Raw genomic sequence first — 23,153 nt, forward strand, 5'->3', positions numbered from 1 at the left:
TGCTATGCATCCGATGAAGTGAGCTGTAGCTCACGAAAGCTCATGCTCAAATAAACTGGTTAGTCTCTAAGGTGCCACAAGTACTCCTGTAATGTCATGGTGTCCAGTCTCCTAGATATACAGTAATATATCCCAAGAACATAGGCCTACCTTTTAACTATAAGTTTTCTATTCGAAATTATTATTCCTGAATCTTCTATTTCTGATTTTTTCCTAATGTGATTAATTTGAATATTTCCCTTTTAACAGATAAGTCAGCATTCATACAATGAGGTTTCCTGGTATTCAGGTGAAGATTCTACTATTGGCTCTGAATCTGACCTTTCAGAAAGGTAAACTTATTGAATACAGAAGGTATTTCCTTGGTGCATAGTATGAACTGGTACTTTGAAGAGCAGTATATTTTATATTGTTTGCAAAGTATTTACTAAATATTCTTATTAAATGAATATTAAAATTATATTGTCTCAATGTTTTAATTTCTCTTCTGGTTCATGGGGCTGGCATTTTGGGATATGAATATTTAGCGTTCTTAAGGACTTCCTTTAAATCTAAGCAGCTTCCACTATTTACTCTTTACTTGTTTGAACGATAACCTTGTAACTACAGTCTTGTTGTTTTCAGAGCCTTTGTAGCAAGTATTTGCCTATTTCATACCCATTTGATCATCTATTGTACGTATCTCCCAGTTTTTAATAGCAGATTTAAGAAACAGTATTGTTTCATGTTCTTCAGGACACTCCAGGCTGTGAAGGGTAGGTGAGCTCTTACTACTCAGACAATTCAGTTTGGTTTTGCAGGCTTTTTTTTTTTTTTTAATTTTATTTTAATTAAGCTGTTGGACTTCTAAGAACCTCGTTCTAACCTTTAATTCTGGTTTATCAATTCCATGTCAACTTTGGTCACTAGTTCATGGCTGTCAGTCTTTATCTCAAAGCAATTCATTCTTGCTTTGAATAGATCAGACTTTCCATCAGTCATCCAACTGAGAAGTTCCTACTTTGTGATTTGTTTTCATTCTGGTTTTAGGTTCGACCTAATTAATAAGATTGTGAGTAGTCAGTTTTCCTTAAGATTTGGCACTTCCCAATTTCCCTTGCAGACAGCCATGCTTATCTCTTAACGTACATCAAATAAGTCTCAATATTTGCCACTTAGAGTACAGTGTGAGAATTCTTCCTGTAGATTGGCTAGAACTCTTCTGGCATAAGACAGAATTAAGTTCTTGTAGATGTTGTGATCCAAAGTCAGTGCTTGAAAAGTGTGTGGGTGTGTACGTACAGATAACCATGTTTACAGAAGTTCAGCGCCAAAAATGCAGCTTTGCTCATATAGCCCTTAAGTAATAGAAGAAAGCAAACATATAATGGCTTACCGTTCAGGGCAACAACCACCTTTTTGTTGTGTGTCTGTGTAGTGCTAGCACAATGGGGCCTGGATCCCTATTTGGGCTGTAGGTACTACTGCAGTATCAGTAGCAATAATACTGATTGCAAGCTGAATGTTGTATAGAATGGACTTGTTTTATAGCCACGTAGAAGATATTATGTAAAACTTATACTGAATATAAATAAAAGAATAATATCTCGAACTTGTAATTAAGTTAATCACTTAAGTTTTATTTTGGAACCAGCAGTGAAATGTATTCATTTTTCTGCAATGGATCAACAAAAAAGACCACACTTGCTCATAATTTAGATGGTAGGGTTGGCACTTTATCAGATAGTGGCACTGCAAAGTTACAACTTTTTATCACAAAATAGTAGTGTGGACTCTCTGGGTTTTATGAATCTGATGTGTGCTTATACCAGGAACCATTTACCCTCTTCCACAGAGCCTAGTAACCAAGAGGAACAGCCAAAGTGTCTGGTGAGTTCCTTTCGTGACCTTTTTTCTAGTCACTGCTGCTAGCGTATGGCATTGAACAGTGTGACAAATGCTCAGGCGTGGGCGAGCAGGGGGATGAATGACACTAGCCTGGCTGGGGAGATACAGTGGTGCGGAGCAGGGAGCTGTGAGTGGGGCACTTCAGTTTACGCTCCCCATCTCTGTGTCCGCAGCGCTTCTCCGGGATGAGCCTCCACGTCCTGCCGTCGGGCTGCCCGGGGTCCGCGCGGCCCGCAGGCATCCTTGGTCAGCGGCTGCGGCTCGTCTGAAATGCGAGACGGTAAGCGCGGCGTGGCTCTTCCCCTCCCCACCCCAAATGTGCGTCATCAGCCTGCGACAGGACTGGGCGGTCACGTGTCCCGTGTTTATCTCGGTTCGGCGGGTCGCGCGCGCGACCTCGTCGCTCTGGGCTGCGCGCACCTGCTGTTGCTGCTGCCGCCGGCGGCGGCGGCTCCGGCGCCGTGATTCCCCGCCGGTGAGCGAGCGAGCGGCCCCACGGGGAGGGGCGCGGCTGGGAGACGGGACCCTGCCCCGCCAGGTGCCCGGAAGGGATCGGTGGTGGGGGAGGGGAGGGGAGGTGGTGAGAGGATTCCGGGGCTGGGGGAGCGGGAGCGGGAGGCGGGCGTGAGGGGGGAGCGGGGCGATGGGGAAGCAGCGCCGTGTGCAGGGGGCGGAGAGGGGCCCCGGGACACAACGCTTCGCGCACGGGTCCGTCCCGCTGGCACTGCCCGGGCTGAGTCGCACCGCAGGGCAGCGGCCGCTCCGGCGCCGCCGGCAGGGGCCGGGAGCTGGGCTCCCTCTGCTCCCGAGTGAAGCCCTGAGGCTTCCTGCCCTCGCGGTGAGAGCGACAGACGAGGCTAAGGACGGCGCCCGCGCAGGGCAGCCCGAGGCAGAAGGCTCCTGCATCCCGCGAGGGAGCGAGCCGCACCATGGAAGAAGAGCTGCAAAATGGGGCAGACGAGGGGGAAAGTGGAGGTTAAGAGTTGCTCCGAGCAGGGGGGAGCTGCAGGAGTAATGAGAGCCCCGAGAAGGGAGAGAACTAAAGGGGAGTGGATACACAGGGGTTAAAAAAATTAGCAGTTGATTTTTTTTTTCTTGGGGGGGTATACAAGAAAGCACATTTTTTTTGAAAATCTGCTGCTACACATATGCGTGCATGGATGTTGCTTATGGTGTATATTGTGATCTATGTTCAGTTATGTATGTGCTCCCCAGAGAGGTGCTGAATCCTTGTTTAAAGTCAATAGGAGATAGAGGTGCTCAGCAGCTCTCTGGTCAGGCTACAGGAGAACCTCAGTTCTCCTAGAGCCTGAACCGTGTGTAAGCTGATTTAATTGGTATATTTGGTCCTGTGTTTGTGTATAAATATTGCAGTGTTTGAAATTAGCATTTACAGCAATGACTTAGAACGCTGACATCTGCATAATTGCCATGAACTGCATTTTTACTATTATTTCTTGTTTTTGTAAGCTTACAATGTCGTTACCAGCAAAGAGGTGTGGTAGACCTCCTGTACTGTCCTGCTTGGAAAAGAAAAAGAGGAAGCAAAGTCTCGATAGAAGAAGAGGAAAAACAAGAATCTATGTGGGAAACCATATTGATAGATGGTTGACACTTAAGGAAAAATTGGATTTCAGAAATGATGCAGAAGTTGCAGGATTTTTACTAGATTTGTAAGTAAAATATCACCACATTTTATTACAATTAAATCAGCCAAAGACTATTCTCAAAGTTAATTTAATACCAAATGTATGTTTGTAATACAGATATGACAACTGTGACCCATTGTCAAAAGCATCAATCTGTTCCCTGCCTGAAGATGTGAGAAGAATTACAGTGAAAGGGGAAAGAGAGTTACCAGATGACACTTCTTTAATAGCAGCGGATGGAACGTTAGTGACATTCTCTAATTTTACATGATTGGTATAAACAAAGTTTAATTTGTGCTTAAAAAGATCACAGGAGAGTCTTTTTAATTAAAGTTCAGAAAGTTTATGTACAGTAAAATCGGCAGTCCATTTTAATAAAATTGGAAACTTCAGAATGTGCACAAAAGAGGTGCTGGTCTTCCCATTATGTATAGATTTTAGAACTTTTAATGATATTTCAAAGTTAAATGTATTCCTTCAGAATGCTTGAAGAGAATAAATGTAGACATAAACAATATTAATTAATTATGCATATTTCTGTGATACAGGTATGACAATGATGACCAGTTGTCTAAAGAATCTACTTGTTCTGGACCCGAAGATGTGAGAATCATAACTGTGAAAGAAGAGCGGGATTTGCCTGATGACTGTTCAACAGAGACCGATGACACGTTAGTGACACTGTTGGTTTTGCATGTTTTATATCTGAATATATTATTTTGCATCAGTTTATTATCACTTTTAATTTTGTTTATTAGAAACCCATACCATTCATGCTCTTATCCCTTGCTTGAAAACAACTTGAATGTTTTTGGATGGTCCAGATGAGGGGAAAACCTGAAGTATGTTGTGGGAAAGTTGAAAACCTCAAGGGGCACACACAGCAAACGTGCATCTCTGTTTGCTGCCTTCCATAATTGTATGTAAAGCTCACTGATATAACAAGAAAATATAGTGTCTCAGGTATTTTACAGTGAAATTGTCAGTAAATTTTGATACTTGTAGCAGAATGCAGCCTGCAGACTAATGCGATTTTTGTGCGTGCAGTTACCTTTGCTCAAAAGACAAATATTTCATTGTTGCCTGTTTTGGAATGATGTTACATACAAAGTGACATGTTAACCTATCTAAAATAGTGCCGTGTTCCTCGAGGCAACCACACCATCAGTCGACTCTACTGATTTCTTTTACTGCAATACCAACAGTAACTGAGGCATTCACAGTTGAGATCAAAGGAGCCTCAAATAGGTATGCTTGTCCATTACTCTTTCTTTAGGTTTCAATTATCCACAACAGCATTACTAAATACTTTAATTTGGTCCATATTTTAGTTATCTAACTTTCTTTAAAAATGTATTTTTAATGTGTGCAGGGGACACTGAGAGCCTAGGACATTACAATGGCATTGCATGGTGTGTCCAAACCCCTCGCTAATATGGTGAAGTACGTAAGGCATGAAGCATGTGTTTGCATGAATCTTATTTTCCACTATTCTTTTTTGTAACTTTGTTAACTTTTCCTACTTTGACTTTGACAGATTAACAAACTGGAGTTTCTGAAAGTGATTCCTATTGTGATTCAGAAGAGTGGTGTTTGGAAAAACGGAGCAAATTACAAAATGGATGAAGCGGATAAATTCAGGTACATTCAAACTGGCATCTTATTCTGGCAACAGAACTTAAATGTGGTTTAGAAAGCAGCAAGGATCTGAGATTAACTTTGTGAGACTGATACATCATGGGTAAGTGAAACTTTCTATGGAATACTTGTTTTATGGCCTTTTAGTATGTCAGAAATATTGCGTAAATTGGTTGATCATCATTAAAATTTCCTCATAGTCTAGTATTAGATAGGTATACGGTACTTTGGAACAATTTTATAATCTTCATCTATATGGAGATGAATATATGAATTAATATTACTCCAGTGCTTTGAAATGGAAAATGCTGGACAAATGATTGTTAATAAACAGGCCAGGTCACTGGGCATATGCATGCTCAAATAAATGTTAGCTATGTTTAAGAACTAGGAAAGTTGGAAATATAAGTGAAGTCTCTCATTTATGGAACAAGAAGCATTTTAGGTAATTACAAACTACCTAAGAATATTTATTTAATTGGATCACTTGAATGGCTGAACATGGATTTTTTTTTCCAGAAAAATACTACCGTTATATCTTAAGTACATATATGGCCCTCTTTATTTTAGTATCTGATCGCCTAACAATCTTTATAGCTCAATTACATTGAGTATAGGGCTATCCCAGCAAGTTTTTAAAAAGCCATTTATTCTTCCTATTTGACATTTCTTCTCAAAGAAGAGAGGAAGAAGATGGCCCTCCTGAGATGAAAGGACTGGTTTTTCTGGGTCTTAATCCTGGAACATAATGTTAGGTGGCTCTATACATCCAGACCAAATACCTTTTGTCCTCATGTTCTACAGGGTTTTTTTTTTTTTTTGCCTGAGCAATACTACAAATTAACAATCAGTTTGTTCAGTAATCCTGTTCCCACCAGTGTCACAGTTATTGGGTTGCTGCTTTGGGTAACATCAAATCTGTGAGAGAAACTGGTGATGCTCATTGGTACTGCTCACAGAGTAACATACTAATACTAAGCTATGTTTCTGGGTCTAGTTGTTCCTGACCATGCTGAAGTGGTTCTGGCAACAACTATTTAAATGGTTATTCCAAGACAATTTCCCTGACAGTTGTGGATTTTTTTTCTGAGAACCACTCTATATAGAACCCTCCTTCCCCGAGTAGTTTGTTTTTTTGTTTTTTTTGGAGGGCTGGGAGATGTCTGTCCAGCTTGTTCAGTTAAATGTGGTGACCACCACCATGTTTAAACAAAGTTCAGATCTTGGCAAACCATCCAGTAGCCTACTAAGCTGGAGACTTAGTCCCCAACAGTGCGTGGGGAGGGTGGTGCACTGCAGTTTCCTTGAAGTTCCAGTTATATTACAGCTTCATGAGGTTAAAATCTTTAGAATAAACACTCTGTTAAGATGAATGGAAATGATACATATCACTTTTAGGGACATATTACACCCATTCTCTGCAGCTATAGAGGACTCTCTTTGGCTCTGCCTACACTGAGGATTTTCTGAAATTCTCCCATCCTTCTCTGGGCAGTGTTAAATGATGTGATTAAAAAATGCTTATTGCCAATGTGGAGTGATGGTGGGAGAATTCTAAGAATCCTCAAAGTAAATAAGATCCACTAGTGGAAACAGTGTAGTTCAACCTCCCTGGGGATGCAACAAGATTTTGGGGAGCCTGTATGGGACATGAGCACCTCTTGGAACAGTAGGTATTTGGATAAGGTGCTGATGGATCTAGTTAACAGTGCATCACTTCCACTCTCACAGTATGGCAAATGGTGTGGAGGAGGCTATTCTGTGGCTGAACTAACATCCACATGGTATCTCTGCTGCTGTACAGTAGCCTTGGGAATATGAGGGAAAAAAATGACTCTGTCAGCCCTACAGAAATTCCCAATATTGGTCCTGGCTACTCTGGCTGAGTGCAGAGCTAGGATTTGAACTGAAGTCAGTTCACACCTCTCATCGTTTTGGATAGATTCAATAAGACAACATAGCACTGGTTCAGAAATTGAAGGGGTATCTTTGCAGCCATAAAGGATAGAAACTTTTTTTTAAAAGGCTTAAATTATGGAGAAAACTGATAAGATGCCACGGTCACCAGGGAAAGTTTTCTGCTCATCACTGGCAAGTGGGTTATTTTTCAAGCCCTGGCAGTTTTTGCTAGCACACTTTCAGCTGAAGTACAGTCAGTACCAAACACAGAAATTACGACCTGAAGTAAAATGAGCCCTGATGTATTCAGCTTCCTTTTTTTCAGGCTACTTTGTTCATATTTTGCCTTGGAAAATGTGTGTAAATTGTATCTTCTATCACTATTTTATTACTATCATTTTTAAGTGAATGTGTAACTATTTTTGTCCTTAGAAAAATAAGATGGGGTATTTTAGTGTAAAATACCACAGTCATTGAGTTATTTTGATTGGAACAATATATGTTAAACTGTATTGAACCACAGTGAGAAGAAATATTGTGAAAGTGTAGAATACCAGTATGGTAAAAAGTATGTATTGCACGTGCAAAAATGCATATGAATCATTATCAATGTAAATAGTTTCACATAATCCAAAAATAATTGGAAACAAATAGTTCATGTAAAATTCCACTGAGAAGTACTTGTCTTAATATAAATTATGTGAAAATAAAACCATATTTGTTGTTTAGGTTTCTGAAGTCCACGAAAAAAGCAAGTTAATGATCATTGTCACATTACTTTTCAGGCTGGCCAACAAGAAGAATATCAAGTGTTTACATAATGGTGCTGAGACATTTTTGATCCCTTCTGGTTTTGCTGTGAGGATGTTATTTATTATGGAGAACTTATTGTAAGTTGTAGTATAAAATTCCATGTTAATTGTCGAGCAACAAATTAAAATTCATTAACTGAAACTTCATTGTGGTATGTTAACATTAATAAAGAGTGTGGAGTGGACTGTTTCATTATGGGAGTCCATAGTGAAAACTGCATCAATGTCAGACATGGCTCTTTGATGGGAAAAAGAAACAGCAAACTACACCAACACTGGTGGGATAACTTCTGATCAGCTTGAGAATGATGGCTTACTCTCTATAATCTTTGAACATTTTATTCACATTCAAATATGTGGCTGAAATGTTCAAATGACATTCTAGAAGTGGTGGTAGTACCATCTGATCATGTTGTCTTTCCTGTAATTTTTTTCCCTAAAGTCCTCCTTCTTATGGAGCAGGTTCAGTACATGCCTGGATTTTCTGCAGAGAGGTTGTGCACTGAATGATGAGTTTTGATAGCTAATGATGACATGCATGTGGCAAATACATGCATTGATAAATTTCAGTGTTAATTATTTTGATTGCTCATGTATTAGTTTTCATTTTATTAAAACCAAAATAGTGCTTTTTTAATCTTTGATTACTTATGTTTCAGTTACAAAGGCCATATCAGCATTGAACATCACAATAATTATTAAAGCTCAATAGAGTAGTAGTGATTCTGTATATAATTGTGAGTTTGTGTGTAGTTACTAAATATGAATAATCTTGGAAAGTTTTCATCTGGCAATAGTGAACTAGTGGGTGTGTATGTTCAATATGTGCTTATAAAATGGCTTGGATAAAACTGTGAGCCTAATTGGCCAAAGAGAATGAAGTCATATAATCTTCCATCTAACACACTCATGGGGATTTAGGTGTTGATCCTGCATCCTTCAAGTCAATCAGAGCTTTTCCATAGACTGGAATGAGACCAGGATCAACCCCTTAGAGACAAACTCTTCCAACTAGACCATTACATAAAATATGCAATTTTTAAAAGGCACTTTAGTTCAGCTGTTGTTACAAAGCAAATGCTAACCCTTTTTCTTTAACTCTTCTTTTGCTGGCTTTGAAGTACAGTAACATTGAGGAAATTCTGTGTCTTGACAATAGTTATTTTGTATTATTCAATAAATGTTACATGGGCCACCAACTTGTTGAAATAAAACAGAAAGTGGTGGTATTTGTTGGAAACTTCCTATTGAGAAGGAACGTTTAACACTTTATATTATGACAGGTTTCAGAGTAGCGGCCATGTTAGTCTGTATTCGCAAAAAGAAAAGGAGTACTTGTGGCACCTTAGAGACTAACACATTTATTTGAGCATAAGCTTTCGTGAGCTACAGCTCACTTCATCGGACGCATCTGATGAAGTGAGCTGTAGCTCACAAAAGCTTATGCTCAAATAAATTTGTTAGTCTCTAAGGTGCCACAAGTACTCCTTTACTTTATATTATATCTTTCTCCCTGTTCTTTCAAAATTTTGTCCCTGGCTGCCTGATGTTCAGTAATGCAAGTCTAACTGCTGAATTAGTCTGGCCTAGAAAAAATGGCATCATAACTGGTGGCGGTCACTTCAGTGATGAAAGAGCTAAAAGAAAGGTATAGTCTTCAACTTAACTTCCACCCTTTCACAGGATAGATCATCAGAATTTTTTCTAAGCTAAACACATTTGAAGTGTTCCATTTCAGATGAATAGTTATTTAGCTACAGGGCATAGACATCACCAGTATGATTTTAAACAGGAAAAAAATGGTTTGCTATAGAACATTTTTTTTTTTTGAATGTAGCATTACTGTTGCAGTTGCTTTCTGTGTATCCATAGGTCTTCTAATTCCTTTATTGGAATTCAGAAAGAGCTACTGAATCTTTGAAATGTAAGTGTTCTAGCTGTATTTAAACTGGGATACATTCAGAAACCTCCTTCTAAATGCAGGCATACTCACCAATCATTTACATGGGAATTTAAGTACAAAAATACAGACTTTCATAACTACTAAATTTGGTAGTTGTGTTCTTTCTCCTGTTTGCGTTGGCAAATAATTTTTTCTTGTTTTAAAATCATAAAAAATGTTGATATGAAATGGACTACTTCAAATACGTTTAGTTTAGAAATAATTCTGATAATCTGTCCTGTATTTTTTGAGATGTTCTTTTTTAGTTAATTATTATAAAACTTTAATGAGAACAGGTTTCTTTTTAATAGCTCTTGCCCTTTATTTAAAGTGTGGAATAATCAGCCCTGTAACATCACAACTGATGTCTGTGTAGCATGGGAGTAGTTTTCTTTTATTTTCCCAACTTAAAATAAACATGTTTGGATGTCTACATTGTAGTTCTTGTGAGGAATAAGCGGTGGGAGCAGATATACCTTGGAGAAATGCAGGCCTATTCCTTTATATACAGTAAAGAATAAAGAAAATAGGGTAGTTAGTTAAAGTTGGTTTTAAAATAGAATATATATCCATTTTTTGTGAGACCTTAACAATTCTGTTTCTATTATAAATGCCTATGCTCAGGATTTATCATGCAGTCATAAATCAACAAGGGAAAACTGGTCACACATGTTACTTAGGATATATAATGGCAAAATAGAAGTCTTTGGTTCTAGTTTCAGCTCTTCCACTGACTTGATGGGTGATTTTTGTGGAAGTCAATTTTCTCTCTATGCCTCCATTTCTTCATCAGTGCAGTGGGAAGAATATCTACCATAGAGGAATTGTGAGGTTCAAGTGTGTTTTGAACCTTAGAAGGAAGTCACATTAGTACAAAGTATTTAGTAAATAAGGCTGAGCTCTAACCATGATTGTTGTAGAAGTGGGATCCAAGATTTTCCAAAGGTTACTAGTGATTGCTTTGCTTTTTTTCCTGTACCTAGCTCAAGATACCTTAAAAGAGCCCCTTTAAAGTGTGTCAAGCTGAGCACAGAAAATCGCAAGTCACTTCTGAAAATCTTGGTCAATGATTTTTATGTTCTAAATGTATCCTTGATAGGCCCTTCAGGATTTTTGTTATGAATGGCTGGATATAACACACTTTAAAACAAATTTCCTTGCAAAGTTCGTCCATGGACTGCATTGAAGAGAACTGGTGGTTAGAGACAGCACTGCAGCTGTGCAATAAACCAGTTTACTTAATCTCAGTGAGTTCTTAAATTCTACAAAGCTTTTTTTGCATGCAGGAATTATGTAAAAGTTAATGTTAAGCAGGGAGTAGAGAGGAGGGAAAGGCTGCAGAGGGTGTTTTTGCAGGGGCGGGGTGGGGGGTGATTGGTGTTGAGAATAGTGGAGAATTGGCATAGTAGGAAGTTTTGGACAGGGAGGACTATGATTGGTGGCACCAGAGGAGAAGCAGTTGTGTGTGAGGGGCATGGAAGGAGCAGGACCATATGCGGGATCATTCTTTGCGGGCAGTGGGGTTTCAGTTTGGTGGTGGGGGAAATGAAGTAGAAGAGGAACTGCAATCTGAATATTTTTATGGCTTGTGCTAAGCCATAGCTACTTTCTTATTCCGCTTCCCCTCCCTGTTCCAGAAACTGCTGTCCCATCCCCTCCACTCTTTAACAGAACTCCAATTCTCCCTCACCACCATGACACCCAGAGTCCATGGTGAGTGGACATATGTGTGGAATTCACCTGGGGTGTTGAGAAATGGACTAGGCAACTTCTACGAGTGAAAGTAGCTGGTGGATCTAAGCAGTTGTCATTTCATTTCTTTTCAAATGTAATTTACCTTATATTGAATAAGAGTAATAACTTGGATGTAAAATTTAAAAACTGCTCTATGTGTGATATCAAAATGTTTGCGAGAGAATTTTGGAGTTTGTGGTGATGCTGGTTCTTTAGTAACAAGACTCAAGTGTTTATATTGAAATACTTTCTTTACCAAAGTTACTAAATCTTTGACCAAGAAGTATTATGGAAAATTCACTTGTCCTCTGAAGTTGTTGTGTTTATATATAGAACTAAATCACTTATTAATATATGAAATGCAGCTGGTTTAATCTTGCTTTATGTGCAATAGTTAATGAAACGATAGGCTTGTTTATTTGTGTATACACACACTCCAATTTCTTTTATTTTGGAAAGGTGGAATAGTTTTACAAAGAATAGGATGCAGCATGTGCACTCATCTTGCTTTACTATATTCTTTTCTCTTTGCCCTTTTCACAACTACTGTAACAAAGTTAAAAAAAGACATAACTCGTCAGTATAGGAGTAATTTTCTTTTCTTTTCCCAACTTAAAATAAATATGTTTGGATGTCTGCATTATGCAGATATAAAAAAATACTGGATTTAGATACTTTTTTTTGCAGGTGCACAACAAACTATCTGCACAAGTATATGTAACAAGCGTTCTATGAATTTTCAGATATATACTGCAAGGGCATTAATTTCTCAGGCATTTAGGGAGAGCAAGGTCTGTGCTGGGTGGGGCTTGCATACTATGTCTGTTTTTAAGACATCTTATTTTGTTTTTAAGTATATTTGGTGCATTGATTAGTGCACATTTATATCACTGTGAAAACTGTGTAGGAGCTCATAGAGCATGGGATTGCATACCTATCTCCATATTTATATGGATTTGGAAATATTAATGATATAGTGAAAGTTGATTTCTCCTTACATTATTTCATCACATTCTAACCACGATAAATGGAACGCTGCATGCAGGATCCTCTGCTAGGACAAAACTCTTTCTAGGTAGTTTAAGGAGAAACTGGCCAAGGCATTTTTGAGCCATGGGTGTTCTGACTACTTGAAATTTCTTTATTTTTCCCCTTTACAGCTCAAAACCATTAGAATATCAGAGGAAATTTCAAAAAGGGGGAAGCACTTCTGACTAATTTTTGGGTGGATGGAGAAGCTAACTATTTTGGGGCTAGATTGTAGATTGCCCCTTATGCAGCTGTGCAGTGTGGTTGGAAGCATAAGATACTTCTTCCCCCTTGCACTTCCTGCATGGGTAGGATAGAGTTGCAGCTCCTATGCATGTGGGTGTGCAGGTGCTATTGCTAAGTGGCTCCTGCCTAGGACAAGCTCCCCCCTCAAAAAAGGGGGAGGAGTAGGGAAGATCATGGCTTTGCACCCATCCACGCTGGCTAGCTTTGATGTCCAGCCTTTATGGGAGAGGGGAGGGAGGGAAAAACAGGAGTGTGACACACCACTTTAGTGGTGTGTCATAGATTTCACTCCCTCTAATACACCCACAGAGGTTTAGGAGAATGCTTTACAATGCTGTGCCAACACAAGACTGGCTGAATGCCATCACTGAGCCCTTATTTAAAGGGTGAGGGAGTCCAGCTTGATTTATGTGGCGTTCTTATCTGGTACATATAATGCAAGCATTATATGTTAATAAACGTGCATGGAGCCGATGCAAACTACAAAATATGTGTGTAGATCCAATGCATCTATTGTATTGTCGATGCTGGGTGCATGCATGTATTCTAAAAATGTGCGTAACACTGCATGTAACTTTATGCTTGAACATCAGACAGCTGCAATGCTAACAGCAGGAACTATAAATCCACAAAAATAAGCTTTGATAATGTAGGCAGAATATATCCCACCAAATGGTTCTCAGTTAACCTACTAAAATATTAATATATCCACAGATTATGCTGGAAGAGCTAAAAATCCTGCCTATTGAAATCCATATGAATACCTTATACATGGGCAATTCCAAATGAAAATGTTGGATCATTATCTTGCCACATCCTGAAACTTTTGATATTTTATTGACTCTTTAATAGTTTATGACAACTGTGGATGTATGCAGCTTTAATTTTGTACATGAGTAGCTCAGTTAATTACTCGTTGCTTGTGAACTATGAAGTATTGCTTAGTTCAAGATAGCTGCAGTAGCAGCAACATGTAAGCTTTTCAGAACAGGGACTTCTCTTCAGGTTTGTGTAGAAAGCACTTAATACATAGTGGGTGGTGCTATAATCCATATAACTAATCTTTCAGGCTATTTATACAGTAGTCTGTAGTTGAAAATACACTGGATTTAAGACGTCCACGGGAACTTCTGTGTGCTCTTCTTACAAGACTGAAAAGAAGTACAACTGACCTATCAAAGCATTCAGAGTATTAAATAGTGATAATCTGGTGTATCACAGACGCTATATGTGAGGATCATGTACTTCTATTTAAGATACATCTACAAAAACCACAAGCTTGAGTCTTAATACAGATTCCAGGGAGATTCTTAGAATAGTGTAGATTTAAGATATCTAGAGTTGGCAAACTTCTTAAAATCCTTAGTTACACTTTCAAGATTGACTAGGACCAGTCCCCTGAGGTATAAGACTCAGGATTTGTCAAACTGAGATACAAATATCAAACTTGCATGTGCCACAAATGGCAGGGGCCTAGAGTGCTGGTCATAGGGGATAGAGCAAAGGTGGTTTGGATGACTCCAACTGTGCATTTCCAGATTTTCAAACTTCTTATAATTGTTGTTTCTTGGCATTACACATTTTTTTAATTCAGTAGTGCTCTCCAAATTATTTTCCTCTTACTTTTCTGTAACTTTTCTTTTTAAACCGTAACTCCAGTTTAGGATTTTTTTGTCTTGGCATTTGATATAGTCTCTTGGGTTTTTTGGTTCTGTGGAAATATACATTCAGAAAATTCCAAGGTACACTCTTCTGATCTTAAAAATTGTTATTGCATATGTACACAATATTTCTATAAGTTTCTACTACATGTAGCATATGTTCTGTAATTATGTAAGCTATTGTCTATTAAGGTAAGATTTTAAATTATGAATATTTAACATTGTCTAGATAATGCTTTTTTGTAGTAAAAAAACCCTTAGCTATTCCAGTCTAAGATAGTTAACTCCAAACCTTTCAGTCATTCACAAAAACAATTGGAAGCTTAGGTAACCTTTGTATTGTTATGGTCCTTTAGACTAGGAGTTCTCAAACTTCATTGCACCGCGACCCCCTTCTGACAACGAAAATTACGACATGACCCCAGAAGCGGGAACCAAAGCTTGAGCCCACTTGAGTCCCACCACCCTGGGGGTGGGTGAGGGTCAAAGCCAAAGCTCAAGAGCTTCAGACCCAGGCGGGATGCCTGTAACCTGAGCCTTGCCACCCAGGGCTGAAGCCCTCGGACTTTGGCTTTAGCCCTGGGTGGTGGGGCTCAGGCTTCAGCTTTGGCCCCAGCAAGTCTAACACCAGCCCTGGCGACCGCATTAAAACAGGGTCACGACCCACAGTTTGAGAACCGCTGCTTTAGATAAATACATGCGCTAACTTTCAGTGACCAATAAAAATAGTAGTAGAAACTTAGTACTATTAAGGATCCAATTTTAAAATGACAAACTTCAGGAAATAAAAAAATAATGCTGCCTTTTTTAAGCATTATGAGTAAGAGATGTAATGCTGACAGCTTGTATTAACCAGGTTGCATAGGGCATTCAGCAAAGAAATATCTTAGTTAACTTTTTTGAAATTCCTTTATCTCTGCCTCTTGAAATCCTTTGGCAGTTATTAATTCATTAAAGACACTTTAGATCGTTCTGCATCATGAATTGTACAGGATCTATGGTATCAATTATGTGAATGAACTGTTTATTTTAGTGTCTTGATTAAACTGGGACGTGAGAGCTCTTGGAAAGAACTTAAGTTAATGAACACGTTGTGCTCAATGACCCTTTCTCTCCTTCTCCTCGCACGGTTCCCTGGAAGAAAAAGCCTGGTTAGTGGTGCAATTCAGTTTAGTTTCAGCTTTCCAGATCCCCTTTTAAGATTAGAATGTCAATTAGATACGTTTTATTTAAAGAGGTAGGATGATTTCCAAAATGCAACCCCCCCCCACCTTCATTCTAAAATATCTTCCTTTCATTGTAAAAACATCAAAAACGAGTTACAGCAGTATTAACATTCCATATCAGGAGTTGGGCAACTCAGACATCATCATCATCCAGGATGATGTTTATTGATGAATGCGCTCCCATTGCATAGTCCATCAGCTCTCTGTTGTCAGCTCCTTTCCTGTGAACCAGAAGGGAACTGAAACTGACTAAAACCCTGCTTTCCAAATGTCTGAATGTAAGATTCTTATCAACTTCAGACCCCTGCTGGCTCTGAAACGTGGAGCCAGCAGTGATAAGTGATAAATGGTGTAGGATGTATCTGTGATCCTGGTACACACTGGGTTTTGTTTGTGTTGCTTATTAAAGCCCTAGCTCAGGAGAAGTTATTGCATCTCCTAGTTTGGAGTAATAATCTGCCTTTCTTGTAAGAGAAATTAGTCTCAAAAATGTAGAATTTTGTGGGGTGTCGTTTTTTTTTTTTTAGTATTAGATTTTTGGGTCTGTCAACACTGATTGGCTTCTGACATTTTGTGTATAATAGATATACAGCACATAGAATGTGATATGTATGTCTAAGCTTCAGAAGAAAAAAAAGTTATGAAAATCCTAAAGCAAAAATGGAATGTGTAAATGTAGCCAAGAAATGAGTCCTGGGTAAAAACTATGGTAAGCATGCTCTTATGATTTGTATCTCTTTGCTTTTTGTTTAATCAAAACAGAGCATGAATGAAAGAGAGTGAGCATGCACAAGTCTTGCACCAGCATGCACAAGACCTTATATGGTATGTCTACACTGCAACGTAAGCCCCTGCTTGAGCTTGGGCTCAAGCCAAACACCCTCTTGCATCTGTACTACAATTGTGCTAACCCAGGGCTCAGACCCAGGATCCCAGGACCCTGCAGGGCTGCAGGGTCCAAGCACAAGTCAACCTGAGATCCAGGGTCCCAGCCTTATTGCTTTGCAGTGTAGATGCAGCCCCACTTTACTCAGGTCCTGGGAGTCTGCCAGAAGTATCCCACAATTCTATGGGACAACTTCCTTGGTCCTCTCTTAGTCCCAACAATCTACAATCCACTGTATTGAAAATGGAAGCCATACCCCTTGGTGAATGGCAGCAACACAGATAATCGTAAACCCATTCTCTTCTGATCACCAAACCGAAAGCACAGTATCCGAGAACCTCCTGGGTTTGCAATGGAAAGTAAGCCAATCAAGCTCTTTTCAAAGTGAGCTGCTTCATGGTCATGGGAGGACAGCCAAATTTTGGTGAATTTCTGATGTGAAGCAAGTAAAACTGTGGACTTCAGCAGAAGCACCAAAAATGACCACACATACTAGCAGATAGCTAAAAAGTTGGCAGGTCTGCAGATTGTCCGGACAGGTGATTAGTGCAGGGAGCGTATTAACAGGTCGAAGAGCAAGTAGCAGAAGACCAGGGTCAAGAACCACAACTCGGGCAACTGGTCAACAACATGCCCACTTTATGATGACTTTGACAAGGTTCTGGGCACTGTACCCAACACAGAGCCAACCGTATTTCATGAAGATCTGGGCAGCCAGGATGTGCCCTCTTGGTCCCTGAATCCAGCATGGGGACTGATGGGAGCCAGCACTAGGCTCCCAGTAAGGAGCATGAAGTTCCCTTTTAATGAAATCATTCCTAGAACAGGCTGTGGATCAGGATCAACAGCAAATTCTTGGTCCCTACTTTGAAGAACTGTTTGATTGTTTTTCCCCCCCCACCCTCAAGGAACAACTCGCTGCCGAGTCTGCAGAAAACCTGGTGGAGAGAGAAGCCACCCCAGAGCCCAGTAAGTGTATGCCCGAAATTTACAGTTTATTATTACAGTAATGGGAGGGATTTCTGCTGTAAGAAGCAATGCAAAAATGATAAGCCCCAGCTAGCAGTGTGCGGCCATCAATGGCAGATTGTATCACAGTGCCTTGGTGTCACCACTCCCCCCACTAAGTGGAGTTCAAAATGGCAACCTGGAATTTCAAACATTCATAAACAGCTGTTATTTTAACTGTTAAGTCTCAGATATTTGCTAGGGTCGTTCATATTTTCCTTTCAGTAATAAATTTGCCACTGTGTAATCATTCCTCTGAGGTCCCTGGAGCAGCCTGTAAACAGTGAACTGAGTGTGTTGTATTTGGGAAACAGTATTCTATTTCCAAATTTAGTCCATTTCAGTTAGAGGTAATCCATGCAGTCTGTGGGTCACAAAATCATTTCTCCAAAGTATGAGTGGGGTGTGAGTTTTCCCCCAGAACTATGCCAGGTGGTGGATGGAGGAAAGCTGCAGATTTCAGAATGTTCGTGTTCAGCAATAACAGAGTAAGCCACATGTGAGCTAACACAGCATCATGTTAATTCCCTCATGGGTTATGACCCAATCTTGGCTGTTGATAGCTGCAAACTTTTCCTGAAGCAGGACTCCAGATAGTCAATCACATTGCAGGGAAGGATGTATTTTCTAGACCCCTCCCTCTGTATAGCTGACTAGTCCACTCCACTAACAGATTTGCTGTTTGGTCACTATATGTTTGAATACTTCAGCTGCATAAACTGCAGGTTTCCCTCCAGCTGCTTGGAGTAACATCTCCCTCAGCCAATAGGGTACCACAAGAACAGTTATCTTTCACAATATAGAAGGCCTGAAATGACAGAAAAAGCCTTTTGCAGCAAGGGCACTATACATACCAGCCCTCCATCCCTCATGGAAATTAGGAAAATTTTATGAAACACAAAAAAGGGTTATAATTTTAAACTTACCATTGTTTCTGCACTTCTATGATTGCGATTAACAAGGCTGTATCCAGAGATAGTCTGAGGACTGAAGCATCCCCTTCACATTATATGTTGGTTCACTTCAGAAATGTTACATTTTGTCCTTGAGATTCCACAAAAATTAATTCTGTGTTCTAGTTTAGACAATTATCCTCTTTCATGTCCTATTTCAGGACCCTCAACCTATGTACCCCCTGCTCTTCTTCAGGAACTCGATCCCTGGCTCAGCGTACCTTCATGTTCCAAAAGGAATTGTTTCCATGATGAAGTTATGGTTGATGTTCTTGAGAAGGCAGACCAGCAGGTCCAGTACCAGAAGAAGAGTGACAAAAGACTGGAACAATGGCATGTTGACAGGCAGGAGGACAGGCTGAGGTTTGTTGTTCAGGTGGAGGACAGGTTTCAACTAGGGAGCAGGCACTTGCAAAGCAGTGCCTGGCATAGGAAGGCTAAGGGAGGAGGACAGAGCTCAACAGAGAGAACTGTTTCAGCAACTCCTGTCCATAATGGCTGCCTCTCCAACTCCATGGCATGATGTTCCTGCAACATACCCTCAGTCCAGCAGTAACTTCGATAATTCTGTGTTGGGGTGGCCTATGCATTCAGGACTCATGAATGGGTGGGCAGGGTAGCCTTCCTTCGTCAATCCCCCCTGCCACCTTCAACCCCTGTCTGGTGGAAATATCCCCCCTCCCCTCCCCCAACCACCACAGAGTGAGGGGAAAATGTAAAAGAAGGGACAGGAGAATGTTGGGCCAGGGAACATGTAGTGATAGGGGGATTGTGTCATGTATTAACTATTTCCTGCCCTTTTGGATGTGTGGTTTTGTAATGGCAGCTGGCCTGCCCAACGCTGTGTGACTGTTTTACTATTTTAGAACATGTTTACAAATAAAGCCTGTTATATTTTCAAGAACATTTATTGATACTGCATTGCATCATAGAATTATGGCTTGAGAAAGTAAAGCTAAAAAATGTTCAAGAACAATTAATAGGTTTGCTTACCAATGCTTCTTTTATTTAGGTATGGTACATCAATTCACATTTCAATAAACTGGCTGTACACCCATTCTGGTCCCCGTCCCCCCCCCCCCCCCCCGCCTCTCCCCCAGCCAAGTTCATTGTTCATCATGTCACTCAGACTTACATTGCATGTCAGTCCAGCCTACATCCCTCCCAAGCTCTGCCCCCCTCTCCCCCCCAAAAAAGGTAATAAGCCACTTTTTCCCCACAAGCCCATTCTTATAGGTACTATTCCTCCTCTTCCTTAGGGCCATGCAGGCTCATAATATGAGAACACAGCATCTGTGACTTCTGGTTCCCGGTGCAACCAGCTTCCACAGTGGTAGCTGTACTTTCTGGTTGAGGGTACTGATCCAGTATCCCTTTGCTATTGGAGGCCCAATCAGGGGGAAATAGCTCACCTCTGGCTTCGCAAAGGCTGTGAAGAGCATAACAAGCCACAGTAATTGACAGCGTTGATGACACTGGCATTCAAATGACTTTGTAGACACCTCCAATGTGATTTTAATCTGCCAGAAACACATTCAACAACCATTCTACACATGCTGAGTGTGTAATTAAACCTTCTTTTGCCAGGGTCTCTGAAATGGTTTCAAATGCCAAGGCAAAAGGGAGTATGTGGGGTCCTCCAGAATAGCAGTGAGGAAAGGAACATCATTTATGTCAATGTCATTTGGTGGGAATAATGTCCGAGTGTGGCCATGAACGCAGACTCTCAAGTGGCGAGAAACTCTGGCATCTCAAACTTTTCCAGTACAGACAACGCTGATGTTCAGAAATCTGCCTCTATAGTCCACTAGTGCCTGCATAACTAATGAGGACCCTTTGCGGTTTAGGTACTCGTGTTCCTTGAGGAGGGTAAACTATGGGCACGAGTCCCGTCAATGGCCCCAGCACAATTAGGAAACCCCATTCTCCCAAAGTCAGCAATTACCTATGGAATATCTTTAATGCATGCCACCTTGGGGTAAGCCACTCAATTGTCTCAGTTGCCTCTGCCACTACTTTACTCACAGTCAACTTTCCAACCCCAAACTGGTTGGCAACGAACTTGTAGCAGTGTGGGGTAGCCAGCTTCCAGATGATTATAGCAACCCGCTTCTGGATCAGCAAGGATGCCCTTAGATGTCTCTCTTCACATTTAGAGGGTTGGGGGTGAGCTGTTCACAAAGCTCCAGAAATGAGCCTTTCTTCATGCGAAAGTTCTGGACTCATTGCTGGTCCTCCCAGGTCTGCATGATAACCTTGTCCCAGCAGCCTGTACTTGTGGCCCTGCGCCAGAAGCAGCAGTCTACGTAGGGGGCATCAGTGGCTACACCAGTTATGCTGATCAGCATCTGCCAGTGCAAATCTGCAATGCCAAGGTATTCTGCTTCCTCCTGACACTCCTTCAGGAAATCTGTAAGATACCTTTGGTGGGACAGAAAACACCGTTGAAATTGGCACCTCGTGAATGTGCTGTCAGTTATGCAGGAGTGAAAGTGCAAGCAAGAGGAGTTTGTCAAAAGGTGCCTCCTCCATGTCGCTGGGTCTGCTAACTGGGAGCGCACGGACCAAAATGACTGCTCAGCAGGTTGTATTGTCAGGCTGCTCAAACTACTGCTCACCCTGCACATTACAGGAAAAGTTTTCCCACAGTGCATCATGGCCCTAGGGCGAGAGTGGACACATTTCAGGAGGGCACTAGGAACTCTGGTATATGGTTACTTTGACTTGGCTCTGTGCACTGAAGTGTGGATGCTAGATCCTTAGGTTCAAGCATGGATTAGAGAAGTCTTTAATGTAGGGTTAAAACACAATGTAGATGCTCAGGCCCAGGGTTCCCTAACACAGGTCAGTCAACTGGAGTCCCACTAACCTTAGGATTACAGTGCAGTGTAGACATGTCCATAGTGATGTGTTAAGGTCATACCTTGTGAAACCCAAAGATGACTGACTTAAAATGGTTCTGAGACAGTGTTTTCCCAGGAAGTACTCTGGTTTCTGTTGATACAAGATCTCAATATCTAGGGATCCCTATTTTGACCATTAGCTTTCCCACCTTTAAAGCTCTCTGCCACAACTAAGATCCTAGCTGAGAACCGGACAAGATTCAACCATGTATTTCTTGATCTGGTTGTTAAACCAATATAAAAGCAGGATGGAAAGTGATTTATTCTTTTCTTTCACGTGGCAACTTGAAAAGCAACATAAAAGGTCGACGTTCAAGTTTGTCAACCACTCTGTGGCTTGTAGTGACATGCCTAGGTTGAACCAAGGTTGTCTCTCCAGAGAAGGATCTTAGAGGACAGCAGTTGACTAGGTGTTCTATAGTTCGGATATCTTCTCCACATTCACATATTGGTTTGTCCTTCTTCTTCTAGTTGTATAGTAGATAGTTGCATCACCTGTGTGAGGTTCCGACATGGTTCACTGTGATCCATATCTTAGATGGCACGGTGAAGCGCAGTTGTTGGTCTGTAATATCCATAATCTGTTCTTGATTCTGCTGTCTTCTCACAGCCTTGGACAGTTGTCTTTTGATGACAGTCCCAAGTTTTAAGAGCTTTGTCTGCTACTCAGGGTTCCTGGACCTAACACAGCATCTTCAGGTGGGTTGTGGGGGCAAGTTTAGAAATCTTCATAAATGGGCAAATCTGGATTTGTTTATTGCATTGTCATCGCGTTGTATTATTGCTGCTCCTCTTTGGAGGGATGATGGTGAGATATGTGCAATGACGTGAGACTGTTGTTGACTTCAGCACTCCTGTGACAATTCCCATAGCAGTGAACAATTGCTTGTCAGCAAGTTTCTTATATACATTGTCTGTCCATACTAGTGTGCAGTATTCAGCTACTGAGAAGACAAGGGCCAAGATGGCTGTCTGTAAAGTGTGAGCATCTGCTCCCCTATTGGTCCCAGCTAATTTGTAGATTTTATCATCGTTCGCCTTTATTTTGGCAGTGGTCTTTGTCAGATGTTGTATGTGAGAACCACTCCAAGATATTTCAGGAAATCCTTGAGCCTAAATTTAATTTAGCAGAAAGTGACATTTAGGTGCCTCTTTGCATGGTGGTTGCTCAGATGGAATGCGGAGACAGTGGTTTTTTTTTGTTTTTTGGTTGTTTTTTTTTTGAGGTCAGTCTCCATAATCAATAATACCCCCCAGTTTTTTCAGAGCTTCTGAGATGCATTTTGCTTGGGTAAAAGTGCTCACTTGGATGGTGAATGTGAGATCATCCGCTGTCCAAAAATCTGTGTCTGGGTCAGTGGCATATTGCTGATACAAATATTAAAGAGTGATAGTGCCAAGATAAATAACTGTGGGAGCCTGTTGTTAGTAGACAGGGTCTGCTAGTCTGTTTCATTAGTGTACAGAAATCTTTCACTTGGTGACATGACTGTCAGTACATGCAGTGTTGTTCTGCATACACTATTTTGACAATTTCTAAGCAGACCATCCCGCCAAACCATTTTGCATGCTGAGGATAGGGCCACAAAGGTCACGGTTCATTTTGAGCTAACTTTGATAGCCAGCTTCCATGTAGGTTGTCAGAGTGATTACCTGATTACGGGTGCTTTGTCCCAGGCT

At 40.7% G+C, this 23,153-nt stretch overlaps 1 protein-coding gene across 5 annotated transcripts; it reads left to right on the forward strand.

The window, feature by feature from the left end:
• The first annotated feature begins 1,909 nt into the window (after window positions 1-1,909).
• On the forward strand, window positions 1,910-19,353 carry LOC141998380 (uncharacterized). Of its 5 annotated transcripts, XR_012641826.1 has the most exons (7): window positions 1,910-2,167; window positions 3,358-3,560; window positions 3,654-3,779; window positions 4,085-4,207; window positions 4,673-4,784; window positions 4,909-4,979; window positions 5,074-5,209. XR_012641826.1 is itself a non-coding variant. In XM_074971144.1 (5 exons), the coding sequence occupies exons 1-5, from the start codon at window positions 1,967-1,969 to the stop codon at window positions 18,930-18,932; spliced, it is 819 nt and encodes a 272-aa protein (XP_074827245.1). In that variant the 5' UTR covers window positions 1,910-1,966; the 3' UTR covers window positions 18,933-19,353. The 5 variants fall into 5 exon arrangements, 3 of the variants coding, with proteins under 3 accessions (XP_074827245.1, XP_074827246.1, XP_074827247.1); XR_012641827.1 differs by lacking the exons at window positions 4,673-4,784; window positions 4,909-4,979 and adding an exon at window positions 7,859-7,963 and having other exon boundaries at window positions 5,074-5,177; XM_074971144.1 differs by lacking the exons at window positions 4,673-4,784; window positions 4,909-4,979; window positions 5,074-5,209 and adding an exon at window positions 18,767-19,353.
• Window positions 19,354-23,153: the final 3,800 nt, after the last annotated feature.

This window comes from Natator depressus, chromosome 14, assembly GCF_965152275.1.
Source record: "Natator depressus isolate rNatDep1 chromosome 14, rNatDep2.hap1, whole genome shotgun sequence".
NCBI lineage: Eukaryota > Metazoa > Chordata > Testudines > Cheloniidae > Natator > Natator depressus.

Bases quoted from the DNA above. Each gene is read 5' to 3' on its own strand.
- LOC141998380 (XM_074971144.1), top strand. From the start codon at position 1,967: ATGACACTAGCCTGGCTGGGGAGATACAGTGGTGCGGAGCAGGGAGCT. The intron at 2,168-3,357 runs GTAAGCGCGGCG...TGTTTTTGTAAG, and splicing joins CTCGTCTGAAATGCGAGACG to CTTACAATGTCGTTACCAGC. The intron at 3,561-3,653 runs GTAAGTAAAATA...TTTGTAATACAG, and splicing joins GCAGGATTTTTACTAGATTT to ATATGACAACTGTGACCCAT.